The 23,091-nt window shown below is 39.7% G+C and overlaps 2 protein-coding genes across 3 annotated transcripts; both read right to left on the reverse strand.

Annotated features, from left to right (window-relative positions):
* Positions 1-6: 6 nt before the first annotated feature.
* LOC108762903 (ubiquitin carboxyl-terminal hydrolase 3) lies at positions 7-19,491 on the reverse strand. 2 transcript variants are annotated; one of them, XM_018510156.1, is made up of 7 exons: positions 19,298-19,491; positions 17,443-17,686; positions 4,796-4,943; positions 3,256-4,066; positions 2,817-3,062; positions 2,263-2,456; positions 7-1,517 (listed from the first exon to the last, which is right to left on the reverse strand). In XM_018510156.1, the coding sequence occupies exons 1-7, from the start codon at positions 19,325-19,327 to the stop codon at positions 1,355-1,357; spliced, it is 1,836 nt and encodes a 611-aa protein (XP_018365658.1). In that variant the 5' UTR covers positions 19,328-19,491; the 3' UTR covers positions 7-1,354. The 2 variants fall into 2 exon arrangements, with proteins under 2 accessions (XP_018365658.1, XP_018365667.1); XM_018510165.1 differs by lacking the exon at positions 19,298-19,491 and adding an exon at positions 18,019-18,260 and having other exon boundaries at positions 17,443-17,901.
* Positions 19,492-19,718: 227 nt separating this feature from the next.
* Positions 19,719-21,109, reverse strand: RpS17 (ribosomal protein S17). The gene is made up of 3 exons (XM_018509276.1): positions 21,083-21,109; positions 20,643-20,794; positions 19,719-20,053 (listed from the first exon to the last, which is right to left on the reverse strand). The coding sequence occupies exons 1-3, from the start codon at positions 21,083-21,085 to the stop codon at positions 19,816-19,818; spliced, it is 393 nt and encodes a 130-aa protein (XP_018364778.1). The 5' UTR covers positions 21,086-21,109; the 3' UTR covers positions 19,719-19,815.
* Between the last annotated feature and the right edge of the window lie 1,982 nt (positions 21,110-23,091).

Below are 23,091 nucleotides of genomic sequence, written 5' to 3' on the forward strand. Positions count from 1 at the left end.
GGGGTACAAGGTAAGGGGGTGGGCGGTCGACGGCCGCCGTGTTAAGAGCGTAAAGAAAATCGACGCTAAAGGCAATGCGTTTCCGCGATCCACCTCGAGCGCTCTCTCTCACCTATCTCTCTTTCTCTCTATCTATTTAGCTCCCTTTCTCCCTCTTCCCGTCGTCGCCGAGAAAGGAAGAGAAGCTTCGTCCGCCGGCACATGCCTCGCATACAATCGCGCACCTCCACGCGACCGCATGCGTTCTACATGCATTGGCACGACACGCATGCGTGCTCGACGTCAATCATACATTGCGATGCTCTTTCGTTCTCTCTCTCTCTCTCTCTCTCTCTCTCTCTCTCTCTCGCGCCTTCCCGTCCGCGTTACCGCATCTTCGAGTTAACGATTTGCAAACTCCAGCCCCTATGCCATCGAGTAATTAACATCTGCGGGCACGCACGAAGCGAGATCTCTCGATAGAGATGGTAAACGAGGATGGCAACGACATATTTGTTATATTTATTAAGAAAGTAAAAAGATCAAATTTAAATGTAGAAAAAATGTAGAAATGTAAAAGAAAGTAAATAGTGTAAATATCTATTAAAGGCATTCCATAAAATAATAAGCATAATGTAAATAGAAAAGAGTTAAGTAAGAAATCAAACGAGTAAAGAAAGAATAGAAGATTTCATATTAATTTCAATATGCTGATGAAATAATAGCTCAGCTATGTAGCTAGATAAAAACAAGATAGTTTGAACAGAAGAAAATAGCTTTGTTTTTTCACGATGAAGTTGGTGTCTCCAACGGGAGTAAAAGACATGATAAGAAAGATCGTTAAAATAATCTGTGGCGAGATATCTGATATGATACGTATATCAGCACGCTTGGTACGCTGTACCGGTCGACCTTTCTTCGACGGACATCGAGCTAATTTAAGAGCTATACAGTTTTAATCATCTGATAAAGCACGAGGAGGGACGCGCTCGAGCGATTAACGCGGCGGCGGAATTATGTCTGTGTCCGGTTATCCCCATTGCGTCTCAAAGGTCGTCGTAGCGGCTTGTCGAGGCGCGATAGCGAATACGGGCGAATTACGTTTCTAACGAGATTGTACGATTTGGCAACAATGAGCAATCATGGATATAGTATATGCGATAAGCGGACGAATCTTCGTCTTCCGATCTCGAAGCACTCGAGGCGCGATCCAGTAAATCTCTTGCTTTTTCTGCTTCGTTTGCTCGCATCGAGATTCACAAGGAACGTTCGTTCAGTTCTTTTTCGTGCGCTCCACGTCGTTCTCATCATCGTCGTCTTCGTCGTCATCTAGGCTCGTGCTGCCGGGACGGGGCTTCTTGTCGGGGAAACGACGTCACAAGGGGGGTGGAATGGAAAATTCCCTCCGCACGTAGAACAGAATGTAAGGCTTACATTTAGCAACAGCGTCGGTAGTTGCGGGCCGCACCGAGCTGTCGTTAAAATGGAACCACTGGCCGTCATGCACGGCAAAGGCAGTGTAATGTCCAGTACCAGCACTGTAACACATCATTTTACAATGTAAATACAATTATCGATTAACACTCCTTTTCGTTAAAGCTATGCACATTTCTGAAATTGAAAGTGAATTCGACTGGACACATAGCGCAAACTGGTTCACGTTAAATTTTTTGCATTTTACTTTTACATTCAGATTAAATCAATGTACAATACAAGGCTTTAATACGTACTAGTACGTTCAATCGAATTCGCTAAATAAGTTTCAATTTCAAACGTATATTTTTGGAATATTTAATCAATAACTAACTGATAAAGTGAGATGTTCAAATATATACAATTAAAAATTGATTGTCTGGGATAGAGAGAGAGTTACATCAATGATTTGTTTCAAGCTATTCTTCAAACTGGTATGCCAATACTAGTTTCACAATTCCTTATTCAAATATAAATTTGTAATACCGTAATGTGTGCTAAAACCTAGATAACAGTTTGGAGAAATCATCGATAATGAGTTGACTGTAGAACGTAACAGTAGAAATTTATTTATTTTCGAAATTAAGTAAGCGATATTGCAAATATTGCAGCGCAATTTAATAATCGTTAAATACATTCAAGAGAAACGGTAAAAGTAATATTTCAAAATATAAATTATGTAGGAGACAATGCTATCTTATCGTATATCAACGTTGCGCGTTAGTTGCTGCTATTACGGGGAAAGTTTCGACATGTTTCCATCGTCGGGTAACCGGTTTAATTGGAAGCGTTGTCAGCAAGGGGACGTACCCAGAACCATGGTGCACGATAACGGCAGCCAAGTCGTAAAGATGACTATTCTGAGCGCCCAATCTCGTCCCGGTCACGCCGCGCACGGTGAACGCTGACATGTCGAGAGATTCCATCGGGAAATCCACCTGCGTGTCCACCTTCGAGCGATAGGAATTGCACCACCTAAATCTTTTAATGTGAAGGCACAACACCTGTGGAAAGAGCAAAAGCATCGATTAGCGCGTCATACGTCAGACTTATTTCTCTACTCGATCAAAGTTCTCTTTTCGGGTCACGTTTAATTCACGCGAACTATATCGATCGGAACACGCACGTCCACGAATAAATTAAACTTACTAAACATTTAGCAAAATTAGAACGACGTCGAAAAAATCGATGCACGTTAGAGAAGAGAAGTGGAGGCAAAGAAGATTTTTTTAAATTAAGGATTTTAATTTTTTTCGGAAAAATTGTAAGAATTCCTTTGCGTTGAAATTTCTCGAAAATAAAATGACAACTCGAATTAATTTTATTTTTATTGAATGCATTGTTTCGATAGATACGATACTCACGTTAGGCAGCCTGTGTATCCAGAACCTCTTGGTAGACCTCTGCTTGCCCATGCAGTTGTCGCAGAAGTAGAGCTCGCTGTCGGCCAGCTCTTCAACTTTAAAGAATCTCGTCAGACTGTAAGTCAAACTGCACACTTCCTCCTGCTCCTTCGTCCTGCTTCTCTGCAATCGGTCCGGTATGTCCAGCGAAAGGTCCTGGAAAGGCTCGTGCGTCTTCGAGTCCGTACGACAGTTCATACAGTGGACCTGCGCGAGGAAACGCGATCCATAATTCGTCCGCGCTTCTCCCAAGAAGAAAACGAAGAAGAACGTGACTTTGGCAAGCGACACCAGTCTCTCGAGAGCGCAGAAATTCCCTCCTGTGCCAAAGAGGCTGCGAGGACGTTCGTTTCGCACGCAATCGAGACTCGCTGTCTGGCGATCGGGTCGTTCAACTTACCACGCTAAGAAGAGTGCCTCCAAACACGGCAGTGACAATACTCTGTTTGCCGCGCAATCCTAGAGGCTCGTGTCCCAGCCTGGGCAGCAACTGTAGCAGCTCGGTGTGCAGCCGGTCGAGCATGTAGGTGAGAAATTCATGGGCGTCCTGCTGCTGGTAGCCCCGAAATCTCGGCACGACCTTCCAGATGGCCAGGAACAGGCACTCGGGCGATATCGCTTGGCCATTGGAACCGCCCAAGCTTAGACCGAGTAGCACCTTTCGTAGTTCCTCGGCGAGGAGAGCGTCGCTCATAGACATCTCCTTCGCGCGACCCGGCGTTACGATGCGGCCGCGGTGCGTCGGCGGCCCCGTAGATTCGTCGAAGGCGATACCCTCGAGACACGGCATCTGCGTGAGATACTCGCAGAAGTGGCTGATGTTGTTGAAGGATTGCAGCACCACGTTCATGAAGCAGGTGTTACCGAGATTTCTCAGACCGACGACCTTTTTCTCTTTGGTACTTTTGGAGCTGCGACGCTTGGCCGGCCGATTATCCGCGCTACTGGCGTCCAGCGAGTGTAACCTCTTGCGCGCCGTCCTCGGTCGTAAATTCCTCACGACCACCTCTGCCTTCCACAAGGCGTCCGGATCGTTGTCGTGATCATCCCCGCCGTCGTCCCGCGTTCTCGAAGACGGCGGTGTCGTGGGCGGTGACGTGCTCCAACTTTCATCGTTCTCCTTGTGCTCGTCCTTACGAAAGGTGACGCGTCGTATCTTCTCGATCTGGCCATTCGTCGTGTCGTTCACCACGTATTCGTCGCAAGTGTAACTGGAAGAAGCGAAACACGAGGCATGCAGTTTTTAGAATAGAAACCAATCGCATTCATGTTCGTATTACGACACACGAAGAACTCTATATTTCGATCTATTAATAAACTTATTGATTTATTCATAAATAGATATCATTCCCTTATTTCAAAAGTGACATAATTTTAAGAATTAAGTTTTTCCGAAAAGAGGAAAATTTTGATATCCCACAAAATTATAACAAATCCAGAATAATTTATCAAAAGTGACATACTTCGTAAAATCACCAATAGTTTATATTTACTTTAATTAGCTAAAATGAAGCTCAAATTCAAAATTAAAAAATTTTATCTTCAAACTTCGATCACCAAAACTGTCTTAACTCTAAACGTTCTTTTGTAAAAGACTCTCCTTTTTATTTACAAAAATGACACAACTCAAAATATGTCACTCTCGTAGAAAATATGATCTTTTTGAAAATCTCAAGTGTTACATAGATTACGAAGTTTACTTTTAATGATTGATATAGAGTGATTAATTCATTCATGTTAGTAACTCGAAAAGCTAATTTTTTTTAGTTGTGTTACTTTTACAATAAGGGAATGATAAATTTCGCGACAACTGCACGTGTCTTGTCGTGTCAGAAATCCAGCTCTCCGAAATTATATACTGGTTTCGGTAGGAGAGAGATACGCGTGGACAGTAGCATACGAAGACGGTGAAAGCGAAGGGATGTAAAGAAAAGACTCACCAGAATACTGCCAAGCTCTCACAGTCTATGCACACGCAGTGCTGAGTATTAGTCTCGTAGTGCTGCAACGCGTGGCCTGCCACGTATCGTCCGCAGTGCACGGATCCGCAGTGCAGACAGAGCCAGGGACTCTTCTCGGTGCCGCACACTATGCACGATAATAATATGACATGTGAATGACAGTCGCAAAATAAGCTCAATCGACGCTGTATTATCAATAATGAAATAGATAAATCAGCATGTCACACATGCGTGTAAGTGTGCGGAGACTAAACCCGTGGTTTTATTTCACTTTATTTTTATTGAAAATAAAGTTTTACAATGTATACTAAAAAGAAGTTTCACAACGTGTACTAAATATAACAAATCTGAATTAACGGAATTTATTATGTGTATGTTAACGGTATCTTCTTTGTTATCATCAATTTCCTGCATCGAGATAAATATATTAAACAAATAAATAAATATATTAAAAATTTTATTCATGTATCTCAAAAGGCATTTATTGCAAAGGTATTACATACTCTCGTAAATGTAAACAAATGTGAAGCTGGTAGATTATAGGATGTTGATGGGAATACGGGTGGGAAAGTTCAATTACTTTACGATACTTTATTTAATATTAATAAATTTGTGTGCGCTGTATTAATAGCAATATCCTAAGATATTTTATGAAGGATTATAGCATGCAAAAATATAAAGAGTAATTGTTACATGCTGCGCTTCTATTATTACGAATGTCATTTTAGTCTTATATCATCGGTTAACGCTAAATGTGACCACTTTATTATTACCACAAATAAAATGAAGTCAATCTTTTTATAGATAAAAGTCGATATGGAATGTGATTAGATTAACGCTAAATATATACCTCTATAAAATTACCTGTTTCCAGAATTTCGATGTGATTGATAGAGAGTTGTAATTTTTCTCTACAAAGAGTCTCACACTTTAAAAAGACTTCTGGCAATTAAGTGAAAATATAAGAATCTTTAAAGATACAGGATGCTGATATTATATGACAATTCATCATATTTGTTTACTTTTAGAAAAAAAATCGATTTGTGTTCTAATATTTTTAAATAATTCTTGTTGCCTTTAGCAAAATGCTAAATATCTGCAAAAAATTATGGAGGCTTAGAAAATTTCTATCTGTTAAATAAAAAACCACCGAATTTTTTCGTATCAATTTCAGAATGACTTTTCAAGAAGGCATTCGCAGAAATATCGTCAGATATTTATAAAAAAAAATCTATTACCCTCTCTTGACAACTTTTCTCTCTGGAAAATTTTCGCTGGAGTACCGATACATTGCCAGAAATTTTCATTTTTGTTTCCAATCTCTGTCTCAAATATTAATCACAAGAAATTTTCAAAAATTGTAGAACTCTTTATAAATTTTTGAAAAGAGGCCAAAAAATTTTTGTTAAAACTATATAAAAATTCCAACAATAGAACTTTACAGAGGTGCTAAACATGGCGCTAGTAACGTAAGTTTTAGCCGTAATAAGCTTTCAGTGGAAGATATATTACTCTTTCTTAAATAATTATTAACAATCTAACATAATTGAATCGACAACCATCCAGTCGCAGGGTATACTATATCTGGTAGTTGCGAAAGTGCAAGTCGGCTTTGCCATGTCGTTTCGGCTCATCTTACGTAATTCTCGAGAGACCGCGTAAAAGCGGGGTGCGGTGGCGAACATGAGTTCGACACACCCCCCTTCGCAACCGATCGATCGCAAAATGTCTTAGAATTTCATCGGGCTTCAGATTCCTGGTGATTTGTGTTAATAGGAATTTTATCCAGAAAACACGATTTTTGAACTTATTTTTGCGAATAAAAAAAAGGAGCCAAGTCTCGAGTAAGTTTTATAATTGTGTAGATTTATATAGTTTTATAATTGCAAGATTTAGTGTTACAGCAAATATATTTTTGACGATTGTCGTATCTATCCTGTAAAAGTACGTATCATAATTAAATGAAAAAAAAAGTAATAATTATACAAAACAAGGAGATTAGAAAAGAGCAATAAATCACATAATAATAAAAATCACGCAATTCAAAGAATTAATTAAGACAATAATTAAATCTTTATTATTATTAAGGCAATAATTATATTTTTTGTGTAAATACGGATATAATTCTTATGTGAATTACAAGAGATAAGCGATTGTAAAATTGAAAAATGACGAGTGTTAAGAACTGGATGACTGGAATCCACTGATTCAGAACATCGGAAGGCAGTAAATCCGTCAGCGCTTTACATATGCAAAGCATATACAGACGTATTCAAATTTGCATTCGAAACCTGGCATAATATCTCTTTGAATTTTTCCCAAGGCGGTCGCGTTATCTCAGCATTCGCAAACAACGTCGTGATCTTATACAACAGGGTGAAAAAAGGAGACACTTCTCTAGAACGGAATTTAACAAGCGCAAATGTGAAAAGTGAAACGCCGAAAGTCCGTTCACGGAAATCCGATCTCGCTGAAGGTCGTTCCTATTTGAGGAGTCACGTTCCTTTTCGATGCCGATATAGGAAGCCTTAGAACAGACCGCAGTGTTCTATCGGCACGTTTTAATCAGCGACCGTTGCCATGAGAATCTCGTGGCAAAGAATAGGAAGGAGTGAAATCGAGTAGGTTTAGTTCGCGATAAAATCACACGTGGAGTGACAGTTTCCCAAGATTGTTGGAGTAAAATATCCTTTTAAAACTGCATTAATTCATGAATATATTTCAAGTAATGATCATTTTTCATTAGCCAAAAAGATAATTTTATTATTAGAAAATATATCACTATAAAACTACACATAATTATTTGAAATAACTTTTGCAATATCATTAAGATAAGCTAGTTAATATTGCAAATATATAAATTATATACAGCAGAAAATTATAACTCTCCCTACTAAATCTTATCGTTCAGATTATATTGCGCAATGCAATGGTATATATTAATCTTAAATTAACTTTTCCTATATATAGGTACACACATATATATATATATATATATTTAATTATACTTACACATTATAATGTATATTAAGAAGCATGATTTAAAAGAAACTAATTTAGCTGATTAAAATTAGTTTACCGAACAGAGGATACAAATTACTTTATATCATCAAATTATGATTGACATTTCTTATATCCGTGTACGGATAAAAAATGTTGTTTGGCACAACCATTACTGCTGATGTCTGCCAGAAATCGCTGTCGTTGGAATGACGTGGATGACATGAGATACGGTGATGTTGCTCAGAAACGTTCAATGTGTCATCGTAGATAACGAGTAACATAACAAGGAATGTTATCATTCGAAAAAATGCATAAAATTTTACAGTGATAGTACGCAATGTCGTTCGTACAGCACATTCGTTCATTCATTCAATGTCCGCTTGTTCAATAAAACGAATCTAACAGATCCTCGTGCACGCGGATGTTCCTCGTGGATTGTTAGAGTAACTATTATTACGAACAATGTAACGATGATGAACAAGAGGGAAGTGATTAAATAACAAAATCTTATTACTTATTCAAGTGCGAATATCTTGTTTCTGCTTCATCATTTTTCAGTCGAGAGAGTCGAGTTCAAAGAGATACTAGCAGTCGCACGTTAAAAAGTAACAACGAGTACTTGTTTAAAGCATTTGAAATTAATGGAAAAATCTTTTGTTAAAGTAAACTTTAAGGTTTTGAGAAAAAGCATATGTAGGAGGTTGTTTAATAATAATTGAAGCTAAATAAAAAAATTTTGCTTTTGGATATAAAAAGTTTTAAATTTATAACAAAGCAATACATACTTTTTGAGAAAAAAATTACGCATAGGTTTAGATAAAAGGATTATTTCGGAAACGATAACAGATATGATAAAATGTCACAAGATAATTTAGATTTTTTTCGACAAGACCTACGAGAAAGGTCCTATCAGTCGAAGTCATATCTATCACCGTTATCGAGAAAACGATCCCAATATCTAGACCTGTGTGTAACGTTTTTTTGTCAAAGAATGTGCAATGTATATATTTCCTATATAATTTTTTTAGTTTTGTGAATGGTCCAGTAATTTTTTTTTATTTATGATACAACATTCACAAAATTCGCGTCTTGAGAATTACTGAATCCATATAGGAATAAAAGAGTTGCACAATGGAGAGAAATCTGGAAATGCACGAGTAACATGCGAGGATTGTGTTCGCGTCGTAAACACATAATTCATGGTTCTTCGGTCGCAAATCATCGACGATTCTCGAGAGAAACAGCGACACAATCGATGATTAAATTCTGAGAATTATTTTTGGGACTTGCGCCAGCGAGCGTGGGAATGCACGGGCGTTACCAGAAATCGAAAGTTCCGATCACGACAAAATTGAGACGATTGTTATATACGGAATACTATCAAAGTATGAGAAAGAGAAATACCTATTTGAAAGAATGAGTCAGATGGCTTTCTTTCTCTTTACCTCACTATCCAATTTTGTAACGTTCTGTCTACATTGAAAAGTGTATTAAATTTTAATAAATATTTGTTTGAATAGTAAACAAAATATTTACTAAATATAAAAATGTATTTATTTGGTTACAACAATTATTAATTTATTCTCTAAAGTTTCTAGAATAAACTCATTCTGAAAAATTTCACTTTTAAAAATTAAAAATTGAACTACTCTTTTCCAAAATTAATTCAATTTTGACTATTTTAAGTGAGATTCTATTCCAAAGAATTTAGAGAGTGACTATCATTTTTTTATTAAGTAAATATTTATTTACTGTGAATAAATGTTTAATTAGCACTATTAAAAAAAATATGTATTAAAATTTAGTAAATTTTGTTCTCAGTGTACGTCGATGACGTCGTTGTTTTCATCCGAAATTTCCGTCGATGTATTATCTCATCGATGAGCTGAAGGACGGTTATTAACTAAAAGAGCGACGATAAGAAATTCATCGAGCGTGACGTTTGTTCGGTCAAGTATCGATACGTTGACTTGTTCAGAAATAGCTATAACTGTAGCTTCCAAAAATAAACTGTATTATTACATTATATCGATTTTGATTCAATATATGTATTTATTATAATCTTTAAGTACAAATAATTGAACAAATGTTTCATACGGTATTACATCCAAATATTTTGTTACATATATATATAATAATAAAAATTATATTATAAAATAATTTAAATTAAAATTTATAAAATAATTTAATTTTTACGATTAAAATATCTTTAATTAAATTATAAAATATCGTGATTTATTGTGAAATAAAGTTAGTGAGTATATTAGCATGATTCTTTAATTTACTTGCTCCAAATATTTGACAGCTATATGAGGAATATCGGCTGCGTCTAGCAGAAAAGCAGCTTTGCAACTGATGTAAGATTCTTTAACATGATTGGTTCATACATTTAGATTCATGAGAAGCTGTGTTAGCAAGTATCAATCATATTTAAGAATCGCATAACAATTACAAAGCTGCTTTCTCTACTACAGCCATTGTGACCCATGCATCTAACGCTAATCATTCATGGAAAGTTCCATTCGTATTCCTAATGTGCCGCGTATTCCGGAACAGAAAAGAATTTCCACAGAATATTAAAATATTAACGAAATGTTGTAATGAATACTTCTTGTGTATATCACGAAAATCATTCACCTGCGAGCAGTGTACATCCCTGCCAAATTACATGGAAAAAAATATAAAGAGTATAACGTTTCGTACATTGTGAAATGGATCCCCCAAAACTGGGGTCCAAGGTAAAAATAAATGAAATGTGTTTTTGACAGTACAACTTTATTTAAAATTTATTCAGGGACCTCCGGATCTGGAATTTTTGGGAAAATTATAACGAAATATGAAACATTCTCCAAATACATAACGATGTGTAGATATTTAACGATTATTTGAATGTTGCTCTCATATTATGAAAATATTTCGGGATATTCCGAAATATCCTTGGAATATTATTTTGGGATTTTACGAATATTTTAGGAATAGTTTGGAATTAGCTGGGAATGTTTTTCCATATGAATAAATATTAATAAAACAATTGTTTCATGAATACAAAAAAATTTCTGTCATCCATCCCGAAAGAACTATCAAAATTTTTTAAATGTATCCGCGTGTATATTTGGCAATTTATCAGGCCTATCGACACCTCGCTCACATCCGGAATGAGAAAGAAACAAGCTGAAAGTCTGCGTCAAAAAGGGTACTCAGTATCGCGGAACAAAGTGTCTACGTCAGAAGAACAGTATCAAAGTACAAGCGTCTTCGCTCTTTTAGCGATCAACAACGACGCGATTATCGATTTTGCAATGTTGTGCAGTCGAAGGTAGGCAGGCAGTCTGCACCCAGCAACCAGTGCCAAGCACCACAGCAGCAGCAGCAGCAGCAGCAGCAGAAGCGGGAAAAACGACGGACGGTAGAGGGGCGGCGGCGCGGACGAGGGTCCTTTTATAGTGCGTAAGGGGCGATACTTCTTTTTTTTTTTCTCTCTCTCTTTCGCTGCCTCTCCCTCTCGTGCTCTCAGCCGACGCGGAAAACACGCGGCCACCACCGCGGCGCGATTCCACAGAGGCATTTAAATCGATCCACACCGCCGCGCCGGATACGTCGCGATTCGCCGAGCGTGAACCGCTCTCTCGCCCGGTTTCTCGCGACGTTAATCGTGACGCCACGTTCTCGCGAGTAGAGTGATAATACAGCGGGAAAAATTTCTCAGACCCCGACTCTTGACGCTCTTGTTCGAGGCATTAATTTGCGTGATACTGATGCCACGTTGTTCGAAATAGTACTGTGTAATAGAGTCATGGAATTTAATTGGGAGCAAAGTTGGAAACAATGTATTTAAGTATCATTGCGATAAATATTGCTAAAAGATACGATATCGAGAGAAGATCGTAAAATTAAAAATTAATTAGAAACGAAATTTAAAGGAATAATTAGAAATAAAAATTAAAATGATTGTTTTTATTGATTTTAAACATTATAATTTTGATGATTGTGAATTCACACATTAATTAAGTTCGCCACTTGTCTCAAATTGTGATGTCAGAAACGAGAAAATACACAATAAAAATTTTTGCGAAACATATTAAAATGAAAAAATGTTTCAATAAATCAATTATACTTCCAATCGATAAAACCTACTTGTAAAGTATATCGAAAACTCTTCTTTGACTTCATTAATTAATAAATAACCATCTGGAAATATAGTTACGTATATTTCATAAGTTTATTCTATTGATTGCAAGTGCCCCATTGAAAAATATTTCTATTCAAATGTAACTTGAAAGAACTTTTATTGTGTTTCTTCGTTTCCGAGATATGATCTGACATAGTAATGGCGGGTGAACAGGAGTCTTAATATCATATTTTTTTAGAATTATAATGCTAAGAAATCGGCTAAAAATATCTATTATTAATATCTACGTGTCGATGGCCATCCTTGACAGATAGAACGCCAAAAGTATCACGATTCCAGTGGCTATCGCTGATAGCACCATGTTGAGTAATCTAAACGTCCACGATGAGGAAAATGTGCGTCCGTCCGTCCGTCTGGATACTGACTCATCGCCAGTGACGTACCTATCATCATCTTTACGATATATTGTTCACGTGTGCATTGTTCTTTGTGTCTATTGTAAACTTATCGCATTTCTATTTTGCACGTATTTTGTCAATAACTATTTTAGTTATTTACGGTGAATCAGTCTTTAGATTTATGCTGAAGTTCACCGGCGACAAGCATTCATTCTTTATTCGTCCAATAGACATAATAATAGACAAGCATCTTCCTTCGTTCAGTCAATAGAAAGAAAACGGTGTCAACGAGAACAGAATGAGTAGAATAAAATTGATAATGCGCAACTGGATTTGGGCCGCGACACGTTTCTCTTTTTTCCAATTAATTAATAGATAATGTCATTCTTGTTTAAAAATAAGATAAAGCTCGCGATTTACTTCAGCATATCACCGGTTTATATAGTTGTATGATTCTGAAATCAACTCGTGTTCTTTTCACGTTTATCTCTAATAATAATACCATCCTTTCTCTCTCTCTCTCTCTATATATATATATATTTTCTTCCCTCTAATTTGTCTTTATCTTAATATTATATATTTCTTCTACTCTCTAGTCTAGTCTCTTCTAATCGTCTATCTTTCCTCGCTTTTAAAGCTATTATAGTCCGCGAAAGCGATAGATAATAGCAGGAAAACATTCGCCATTTGCAGATAGGGAGTGTGCACTTGTGTGAATACGGATAAAACGAGGAGACTATGATTTATTACACATTTGTTGAAAATACTCAAAGTTCAGGTCAGGAAGTGCCAGAAATTTAATATAACGACCATAATACATTTGCATTAATATTATTATTCTTCCCGCGTATAATTTGATATTAAAAAGATTCCACAATGACTTTGATTAAAAAATCGTAAGATTAATTTTTGAGATATCTGACGAAAAAGAAAAAGAAAAAGTGATTTATGACGAGTGGTGGCCTTCCTAATGCCATCGAACTCTACAAAGCTATTGTTCTATCTGCAACTCTTCGTTGCCCACGCCCGAAATTAACGGCAGCCTGTTCCTCCAGTGCTGACTGTTACGCTTCCTAGCGATATCTCCCCACCATCATCCGTGTCGCGGCGAGAAGAAAGACGCAACTCCAGACCGTAACGAGTGGCTGGCTCGAAAATCGCAGTGGATTCTACCAACGTCGTTTAAGCCGCAAGTGAACAAAACTGGTAGCAGCAGTAAGTTGCTCGCTTTTTGTCATTCTATTTTCGTAAAAAAAGGAGCGGTAATCGATGCAGCGAAATCGGTCATCAGAGATGATCTTGACGATTCAATTATTGTATCATACGCTTTGTCACGCGTTGACCGAGAATTTTTAGTCGAATTGAAAAGAGTAATGTGGTAAATAAATCTGGTAGAGCAAAATTTGAAAGAATCGAGCATAGTGCACAATTGAAAAGCACAGGCAACAGTACAGAAAGAACAGTTTTGTTAAAGCGGCGTCTACAATGAAATTTTAAGTCGTAAAACTTAAGCTTTAAGCCTTAAATCGTGAAAAATTGTCGATCAAATAGTCGATTATTCTCTTCAAATTTGATTTTGGACAATTTCTTACGGCTTAAGGCTTAAAGCTTAAATTACGTATAACAAAAATATATTTATTTAAAGCTTAAGTTAATATTTAAAATTTTAGCTGGATAGATTTCAAAATAATTTTATTACACTATTAAAATAATTATAAAAGACGTTCAAACACGATGAGCAATGTTGCAAAAAATTTTGTTCTAACAATCATCTTGAGCGTTTTACATAATTATTTTGATAGTCTAACAAAATTATTTTTTGATTTGCATCTAGCTGAATTTTTAGGCAGTTCAACAAAAATGTTCTTTCCGTGAATAACAGATCTCAGCCTATCAGAAGTCACGAATTCTAATAAACGGTTTCTGATTGGTTGAAATCTGTCCCTATTAATTGTGCTTTTCATTATGTTTACAGCTTTAATGTGGCGAATGAATCTAACGGAGTAAAAAATAAGATTCTCATTTTGCTCTTCCGTTATCTTTTGTTGAACAAACAGACGGATCATTTCCGTATATTCGATGGATTATTATTAATAGATAAGTACTCATTCAGACAAGTCGGCATTCTCAGTTAGACTTTGATTACGCAGACACACTATGCAATCATTGCTGTTTTTCTAGTAAATATATATAGTTTGTCATTAATAGTTAGTAGTTATTTGTAATTAACCAAATTTTCTTTCTTCATCCAATCAAGATTTCCTAAGACAGCCGAGTAGAGAGAGAGAGAGAGAGAGAGAGAGTCTATTATATATATTTCACTGCTATTACAAGGTTGTCATAAATTTCTAAAATTCCATAACTTGTCCCTAATTTCCAAACAGAATTTCATGATTTTCCCTGATACATCAATGCTATTTTGAAATCTTTTGTGTTTTTGTTCTGAAAACCATCAAATATTTGGATGAGAGAGCAATTTAACATAGCAAAGTTAATTGCTATTAATGTTGCTGACACTGCTTGCATTTAATTGTTAAGTTGATAATATTCCAAAACTGCATAGATGTGATGTATGCATATTAACCTTCTTCAAAGCCAAGAATTTTTATTTTCTAGCCAATTTGGCAAAATTCCCTGACTTTCCTTGATTTCTCTAACAGTTTTCGATTTTCCTAACATTTCCTTGATTTGCGGCAACCTCGCGTTAGTTGAGAATAGACGAAGCGGACGAGGCTCGAAATCGACGATGTGGCATCGATTTGCATAAAATATTAACAGCATTACGAAGGCACGAAGCGCGCGAATCGCCGGAATTAGCTTAGCCCTGGCGGAGTCAGGGGCATATTTTGCGACTTCAATTGCGCCGATCTATGGGGGTTTTGGCACAGAAGGTGGAGGGGGCGGACGGCGTGGACGTGCAAGGGGAGAAAAAACACATACGTTTCGGATAAATATAGTCCCGAGGTCGTGGTAAAGAGAAAGGAAGGAGCTCCGCCACGAAGCACGGAGAGGAGCGCACCAGGATTCGAGGAACAGCCTCCTCTCCCTCGTCGGTCGTGGCCGTCGTGAATTTCACGGCCTTCGAGGACGGACACGTTTGCTCCTCTCGAGCGATTGCGTCCCCCCCTCCCCTCCCTTCATCTATTACTCTGGTACGTCCACGTCGTGTCATGCATTGTCTCGTAAACGCCATCACTTCGACACAACTCGCGCAGCGGTCAGCGATAATAACTTATCCGTTGCTCCGAGTTCTGTAATCTGTAAGCGACCGTTTGCGACCAACGGAATTGTGTTTTCGATTCGGCGACTCCATTCCCTACCACAACGTCGCGTAACGACGGCTTAATGACGGCTTAACGATCCTCCATTTTCTTCCGTGCTAAAGCTCCAGAAGAGTTTTTTTTTTTTTCCTACGAAGAAGAGGTCTCGGCGAAGCCCTCGTGTGTCTTTAACTAATGTTTTTATGGCAAACGCTCCTTGCGTCTCTATAGTATCTCCCTATAATGACCGTACGTCCGTGCATCTTTAAATCGATAGCTCGGAGCTAGCACGACCAATGTCACTGTCTGACTCGGCGAACGAAGGTCCTATATATTCCGCGTTCGTACCAGCACAACGGTCGGGGTCCCCTTCTTTCTCTACGCTGCAGAATCGACATCGATTGCGGCCCATCGCAAATTTCCGCACGGACGATTCCATGATATTCTCGTATTTCTTTTTCTCTTCTTTTTTTCATATTTTTACGAGCCGCTTCTCCTTCCTCTCCTCTACGGATCCTCTCAGAATCCTCGCGACGGAGAAGCTGTCGCGGGGAGCGCGACGGCGGCATCGGCGGATCCGTTAGCCGCGGCGAGTTCTAATGACGGTGGATCTTAGGGCCAGCTGATTAGTGCCGTCTGGTATTGATTTTCCGATGACGGCCGCGCGGCGCATACTGAGAACTCCCAGCAGGACGACGACGCACACGCGCACACCACCGCCGCCGCCGCCGCCGCTGCCGCCACCGCCGCCACCTCCACCAACACCATCACCATCATCACTAACCACGCCGCCGTCGCGCTCTCGCGCGCGTAACGAGTCATGGGACCACGAACACGCCGTGCGAGAGCGAGCGGGCATATACCGATGCACATCTACAAATTCATGTTACACCACTCGCTCGCTCGCTCGCTCGCGTGCATATCGTTCGGAAAGAGAGCGAAAGAGAGAGAGAGAGCGAGCGAGAGCGAGAGAAAGAGAGAGAGAGAGAGAGAACGTGGGTATACGTACGCACGCACACATAGGCCAGGCGACGAGTTCGATTCGCTATACTTTGCTCGTTGCTTCGTGCGTCAAACTGGGAGAATCCGAGACGGCCGACGATAAGCGGCCGTCGCGAAAATGCAATTGCACGGCGAGTGACGCATCGGCGCTTTTCCCGAGGGAAAATCACAGCGGGCGATCCGCTCCGTCTCGTCTCGGCGACGACGGCTCAAGGCCGCAAGAGGAACGGCCGGGGCCTGGGTCATGAGAGAGACGGAACACGGGCGAGGAACGTGGCACAGGAGAATGTGTGCGTGTGTATGTGCGTGTGGGAGAGACGGAGAAAGGCAGACGGAGAGAGAGAAAGAGAGAGAAAGAGATGCTTGTTTCTACCGATGTAGTTTAATTTTAATTTGGTTCAACTAATTCTTGGTTCATCTTTTGCTAGTTCTAAGAATCCGAAGGAATAAGTTGAATTGAAATTAAACTTAAGCTACATTGGTAGAGACAGGCAAGAGAGAAAGAATCAGCTTGCGAGTGTCGCCTATGTGAGTGTGCGTGTCTGATCGGTCGTGCGGATTCGTGAGAAGAGGAGAGCAAAACGGAGCAGAGAGACAGGGTCGAGCCGTGGAAAGAAAGGGGAAGGAGAATTGCAATAAGCGGAGGAGAGACCTGGGAGACGAGCCGGCTCCCCTATCCATCTATCTATCCATCCAAACCATCCATCCATCTCTATCATTCTAACGTTCTCACTCTCTCTCTCTCTCTCTCTCTCTCTCTCTCTCCCCGTCTCGCGCTCGAGCTGGCGTGGAATAGAAGGCACTTCTCGGGGGCTTTGTACGACGAGTCCCTACCTGCGCAGACGAACGGCAGATCCTTCACAGCATAGCCCGATCCATCTACGTTGTCATCGCCAAATCGCACGCTCTGACTAAGGTGCGGACACTCCATGTTTTCTCCAGGCACGCTTTTCCACGAGGCACCCGTGGCCACCTCGTCGTTGTCGTTCTCGTCGTCGTCGTCGTCGTCGTCGTACGAGCGTTCACGAAACAGTCCGTCTTTCTCTTTTTCCACAACGGGGCGGTGGACGAGGATCGGCTAGGGGGGAAGGGCAGGGACGAGAGGGGGCAACGAGAGAGGAGATAGAGGAGAAAGGTGGGGTAGGTCTCGGTAAAAAGGGCGAGGGGGGGTACACCGGTGGGGTAGAGTCCGGGTAGACAACGGTACGTGGTGGAAGGTGGGGTACACACTGTGGTGCCCCGTGATATCCGTCACATAGCGCGAGGTGGTAGCGAGGGACACTGTTACGTCGCCTTTAATGAAAGAAATAAAAAAAAGAAAAAAAAAACCCGAGAGAGGTTTTGCGAGGAGCGGAGGACGGTATGCGTGACGAGACGACCGTCGCTCCCGTTGCGCAGCGTACGACTTACTGATGGAGTGGCGCGGCGCGCAACGCCGAGAGCGAGCGGACGATGGTCGGACGAGTGAGCGAGCGAACGAACGAACGAACGAGCGCGAAGAGAACGGCGGAGACGGAGAACGCTGGAGTGCGGCCGACTGGCCCCGACTGCCGACCGAGCGCGACCGAGCTGCGTAGAGCTCGGTTCTGCCGGCGGGGGTCGGCCCACCTCTAGAGTCACAGACCACTAATAGTCGACTGACTCCTCTCGCCAGCCGTCCGTGTGCGGGCTCTCCTCTTGTCCCCCAATAAGCAGGTCTCGTCGTCCTCGCCGTCGTTCCTTCGCCCATTCTAGCGCTTTCTCTTTCCCACGTCCCTTCCTCTCTCTCACTCTCTCTCTCTTTCTCTCCTCGCCGACGAGGTTGCGCTAGGTCTCTCCTAGCCTTGGACGGCTAGGGTCGCGCGCGCAGCCTCGCGGCCCGACCAGGGCCGGACTTTCGCCCGAGGGTGCGGAACGCTTTCCGTCGCGAACGCGAATTTATCGAGCGTCTCTCTCGCTGAATTTATATACCGCGAGACGCCACACCACCGTGACCCCCCGCTGATTCGCAATCGATCCCGTGAAATCGCCGCGCACCCCTGGATGAGCGGCACGGAGGTTTAGAATCCACCGTGGTGGCTTTTATGCATCATACGAATTACGGCGGATGTCCTTTTCCGCTGAATGCGTCGCATAATGTAAAACGGAACCCCCTCTCGATAGCGGATCGTTTGCCGAGAACTCGATTTCGCGTTAATGCTACAAATGCATCGTCCCCCTCTCCTGCGCGTAGAGCGCATTGTTCGAGAACCAGATTATCGAGAGAAAGAAACGGGAGAATTCTCCGCTCGTCACACGAGGCTTCGGGGCTTGGGTGCCGGGAAACGTTCGAGCTGCACCTGGCCTAATGCCGATGCAACGCGCCAGGGATGTAGTCGTAACCCTCTTATCCCTCTCCACGGTGCGTCTCCGCGCTCATCGTCGTAAGCGATATAGCGAGCCGAGAGAATCAGTTCGCTAAAACGGCAACGATTCCGGCAGCTCGGAGCGGTTAAGCGCGGTCGATACCGTCGTGGAGCTGCGACGACGCGAGTGTTGGCAAAAACACTCGGCGTGAATATAAATTGACGCGAGGCGACCGACGGCGATGGTCCTGACATTGGCGCACATGTGGCTGCAATGAGATTATCCGTACGTCTGTGTGTGCGCGCGCGGAGATCTACGGATTGCAGGATCACGTGGGGAGACTGTACGACGAATTATGCCTCACACAGCGATCGCGGTGGATGAGGACGGGCATTTTTACTTGAAACGTTCTTGGACTTGCAGCGTGAACGGACGATCATTGCATGCGTTTCTAGTTGTTCCTAGTGCGATTAAAATGGCCGACTGAGCGCACGCGCTCTGCTCCCTCTATACTGCCTTTTCGTCTTTTTTTTCCCTCTCGATGCATTTACAAATCGTATCGTTTCTGATGTTTTCCAATATCTGGCGTATCACTGAGGGCACATTCAATCGATAAAGATAATTTTCTTTTAAATTAAACCTATAATATAAATTAAATTATAATTATATATTGTTTTGGAAAAATAAAATTTTTCAAGGACATGGAGCAGATGATTAAGGTTATTAATTAATCAATATTGGGATTCGTTAATGACCAAGGTTTACGAAAAGCTAAATGCTTCAACACAATAAGTAGCACGTTTATCGTGAGTGTTAGTTTGCAATTTTATTTGAAAAGTGCAGGACCAACCATTTTTCTTAATAATGTGAAGGAAACGATATTTAAGAACGTCTGCTAAATTGTGGTACGGGCTGTGTGAGTTGAAGTCCAGTGATGTTGTTGAACTCCAGCATTTTCAACATCTCCTTGGTCTCTGGATCGACCTCGATGATGTCGTGCTCCAAAGCGGAGACCTCGGGAACATAGTTGTCTCTGCGTTCCCTCTCTTCTTCTTGCAACTTGATGGAGATACCACGTACCTGACTGTGCCTAAGCCTCTTCATCAGGTGAGTGACAAATCTAATGATTACAATACAATCGTTATAATCATATCGAAATTCACATGAGCAACATAGAGATACAAATTAAATAATGGCAATTGGCTCTAAGAATAAATGAATACAGTAAATTTAATTGTCCATAGCAGTTATTAGCTAGAATTACACATATATTCACATTACATAAAATTTACAAGATAGATACAAATAAACCAAACATACAACGGCAAATGTTTCGATTCTTGATAAAGATATGAAGTCGTAAAAGTATTCAATAGTATAAACATTACAATAAATTGAATGTTTTCCAGCAAGGATACCGTGAATCGTTATGTCTTTCTTGTCAATATAAACAAGGATGTCATCTTAAACAAGAATAAAATCATTCGTTGTTACATTGCGCCCTTGCTGTAAAACGCCTTATGTTTTTACAGCACGACTTCAATCATAATCAAACAATTTTTGTGCTTTAATTTAGTGTAAAATAAATCTGAATATTATTAATTGTTTCCAGTCACTTACAAAAACAAATGTAACAAACATCCTTGGTTAGTTGATAAAATGAGTTTGAGAAATGGAGATTCCTTGAAATTAATATGCCATACACTTACCCAGCAATCTTATTGCGCAAGGATTTGCTAGGGATAATAGCGATTTCCTCGCATATCCTCTTATTCGTGTGGAAATCCAAAGTGAGACGTGGATAGTACTTCTCGATAATGAGCTTCGCGGCCTTTTTGACCGTCTTCGTTCGGACACGACTCTGCAAATCGTTTAGAAGCAAATATCAATTAACAATCCGACCGCAGAACAATATATATATTTTATTATGAACAATTGTTTTAGCTCCACTGCTAAATTCCGAACATAACCTAAATCTAAAGTGGCAAGGGTTCGCGCATTAACACAGCGGCTTCTGGCAGATTAATATTCGCATTGTAGGATTAAATAAAGAATATACAAAACAAGCGGGCATGAATCACTGGCAATTTCTCACGGATCGCTACAAATTTTCGTGGATTAAAATTAAAACGTATCAAATTGTACGCACCATGTTGACTCGGATACCGGAAAAGGGGAGAAATGAAATGAGAAAGGAAAATAGGAGGATCGATAACGGCTTGCGCGATGCTGGCGACGACAAGCGGCGGAATTACGAACAAATTTCTACAAACGTTGTTGCTAGGGTAAAAGTAACCGAAAAACCTGCAAGTACAACTGATAATAAAGGAAATACAATTTTGCGGAAAATATTATCGTGTGTAAACTTACAAAATATTAAAATAATTATGAATTGTAAAGCAAATAGTAAATTACAGATGTTGAAACGTTTTTTATTATTTATTTATATACATTTCATTTTAATATAAAAATATTTAAATTTTCAAAAATTTAGATCTTAATGTATATTAATTGTTTTTGATATTAAAAACTTTATATATTAAACGAATTACAGTCAATTTAATAAATCAATCTGTTATGATATTAAAAAAAATATTCTAAATTTTGTTTCTACTTAAAAATAATTATCGCGATATGATTGGTCCATTACTTATTTTTGTGGAGTTCTATTGCCGCATGAGTATGATAGCAAAGTACATAAAATTAATTATTTTAATGCCATATATAATTCTTTACAGAGCTGCCAGAAAATTATGTTTTCATTAAATTTCAATTTTGCAGCAATACTGAAAAATCGGCCAATCAAGTTAATCGGAGTTAACTTCTGGCTGGTTCTTATTGTATGTATTGTGTTTCAGGACTTAAACTTGGATAGAGAAAGAATTTGTAAACCACATTTGAACAATTCAATTACATGACTAATGCGATTGGTCAATTCTTTATGCATTGAATATCTCGGACTGATTTATAGCATCATGAACATAACGATTTAATCCTATATTAAACGTAGGAAGCTCAACTCAAACGAATGAATTCATCATTGCGACACGAGGTCTGTTCACGCTATTTAAAATCTCTAAAATTTTTGAACTTGAAATGAAATAGATGTATATTTGGATGTCGAAAAGAAAGATGGTGAATGCAAAAAGTGCACGCAACGCGAACAGACCTAAAACCCGATGTTAGAAATCGATCCGAGATCTCGGCCAGAGAAAAAATTAACAAATCACATTTGAATAATTTGATCACATGACCATTGCGATTGGTCAATTCTTTTTTCATTCGAGGCCTCGGACCGATTTCTAGCATCGTGGACACGAGGCTTAAGATTGGCTCGTCGTTTCAATACTTCGCGGATGGCAACACTGCTTTTACGAGATTTTGAATCGCGCGTTCGCGCTCGCAACAGTTACGGAATCGTATCGCGACTCGCGACGGAGAAATTGCTTCCGAGAATCGTTTCGTATTTCACAGTAGGATTGTCGTTGTTTAACACAATCTCGCGATCGCGAAAACATCGCAATTGTTTCGAGTAGTGTCGGACGTTCGCCGTAACGTTAGGCGTCGCGTACGATTGCGTATTGTTGTGTTCGTGTTTCGTCGCGATTTCGCGATATTAGTGATTCGCCTCCGCAAACATGGCGATCGAAATTCTCGCGACTCCGTTATTTTCCAGCCGGGACAGTGCGATTGAGATTTTCGCCAGGTATTTTACATGTTACAACTTTATATGTTATTCCTCCTTCTATTTTACATATTTTACATTGCCGTGTATCAAATATGCCTCTCACGGTTATACCGCAATTATTACCCAGTGAAAAATGACAATGGAATCGATGTCGAATCGACGTCAATTTGATAATTTCGACGTTGAATCGACATTGATTTGATGTCGATTTTATTATTTCTCCCTGGGTAAATTAATATATTAAATTAAATTTCATATATTTGATGTACAGCTAACTTATTTTGATATATCGTTTATATGTTATATAACGACATAAAATTTTGATAAAAGACTTTTCCGAAATTAAACTAAAGTAATTGAATCAACGGCTATGGCAGTCGATGCGTGGTTCGTAATTAAAACGGTACGTAATTAAATTAATTAATATAAAATTCCTAATTTTATATTATTGCGTAATTAAATTGAATAGT

The sequence above is a fragment of the Trachymyrmex cornetzi genome, unplaced genomic scaffold (assembly GCF_001594075.2).
Source record: "Trachymyrmex cornetzi isolate Tcor2-1 unplaced genomic scaffold, Tcor1.1 scaffold11, whole genome shotgun sequence".
NCBI lineage: Eukaryota > Metazoa > Arthropoda > Insecta > Hymenoptera > Formicidae > Trachymyrmex > Trachymyrmex cornetzi.

Coding starts and splice junctions, on each gene's coding strand:
- RpS17 (XM_018509276.1), bottom strand. Junction 20,054..20,642: donor TTGCGCAATAAGATTGCTGG/GTAAGTGTATGG, acceptor TGTAATCATTAG/ATTTGTCACTCACCTGATGA.
- LOC108762903 (XM_018510156.1), bottom strand. CDS start 19,327: ATGCCCGTCCTCATCCACCGCGATCGCTGT. Junction 4,944..17,442: donor TCTGCCGTTCGTCTGCGCAG/GTAGGGACTCGT, acceptor TATCGTGCATAG/TGTGCGGCACCGAGAAGAGT. Junction 3,063..3,255: donor GAGGCACTCTTCTTAGCGTG/GTAAGTTGAACG, acceptor TTCCTCGCGCAG/GTCCACTGTATGAACTGTCG.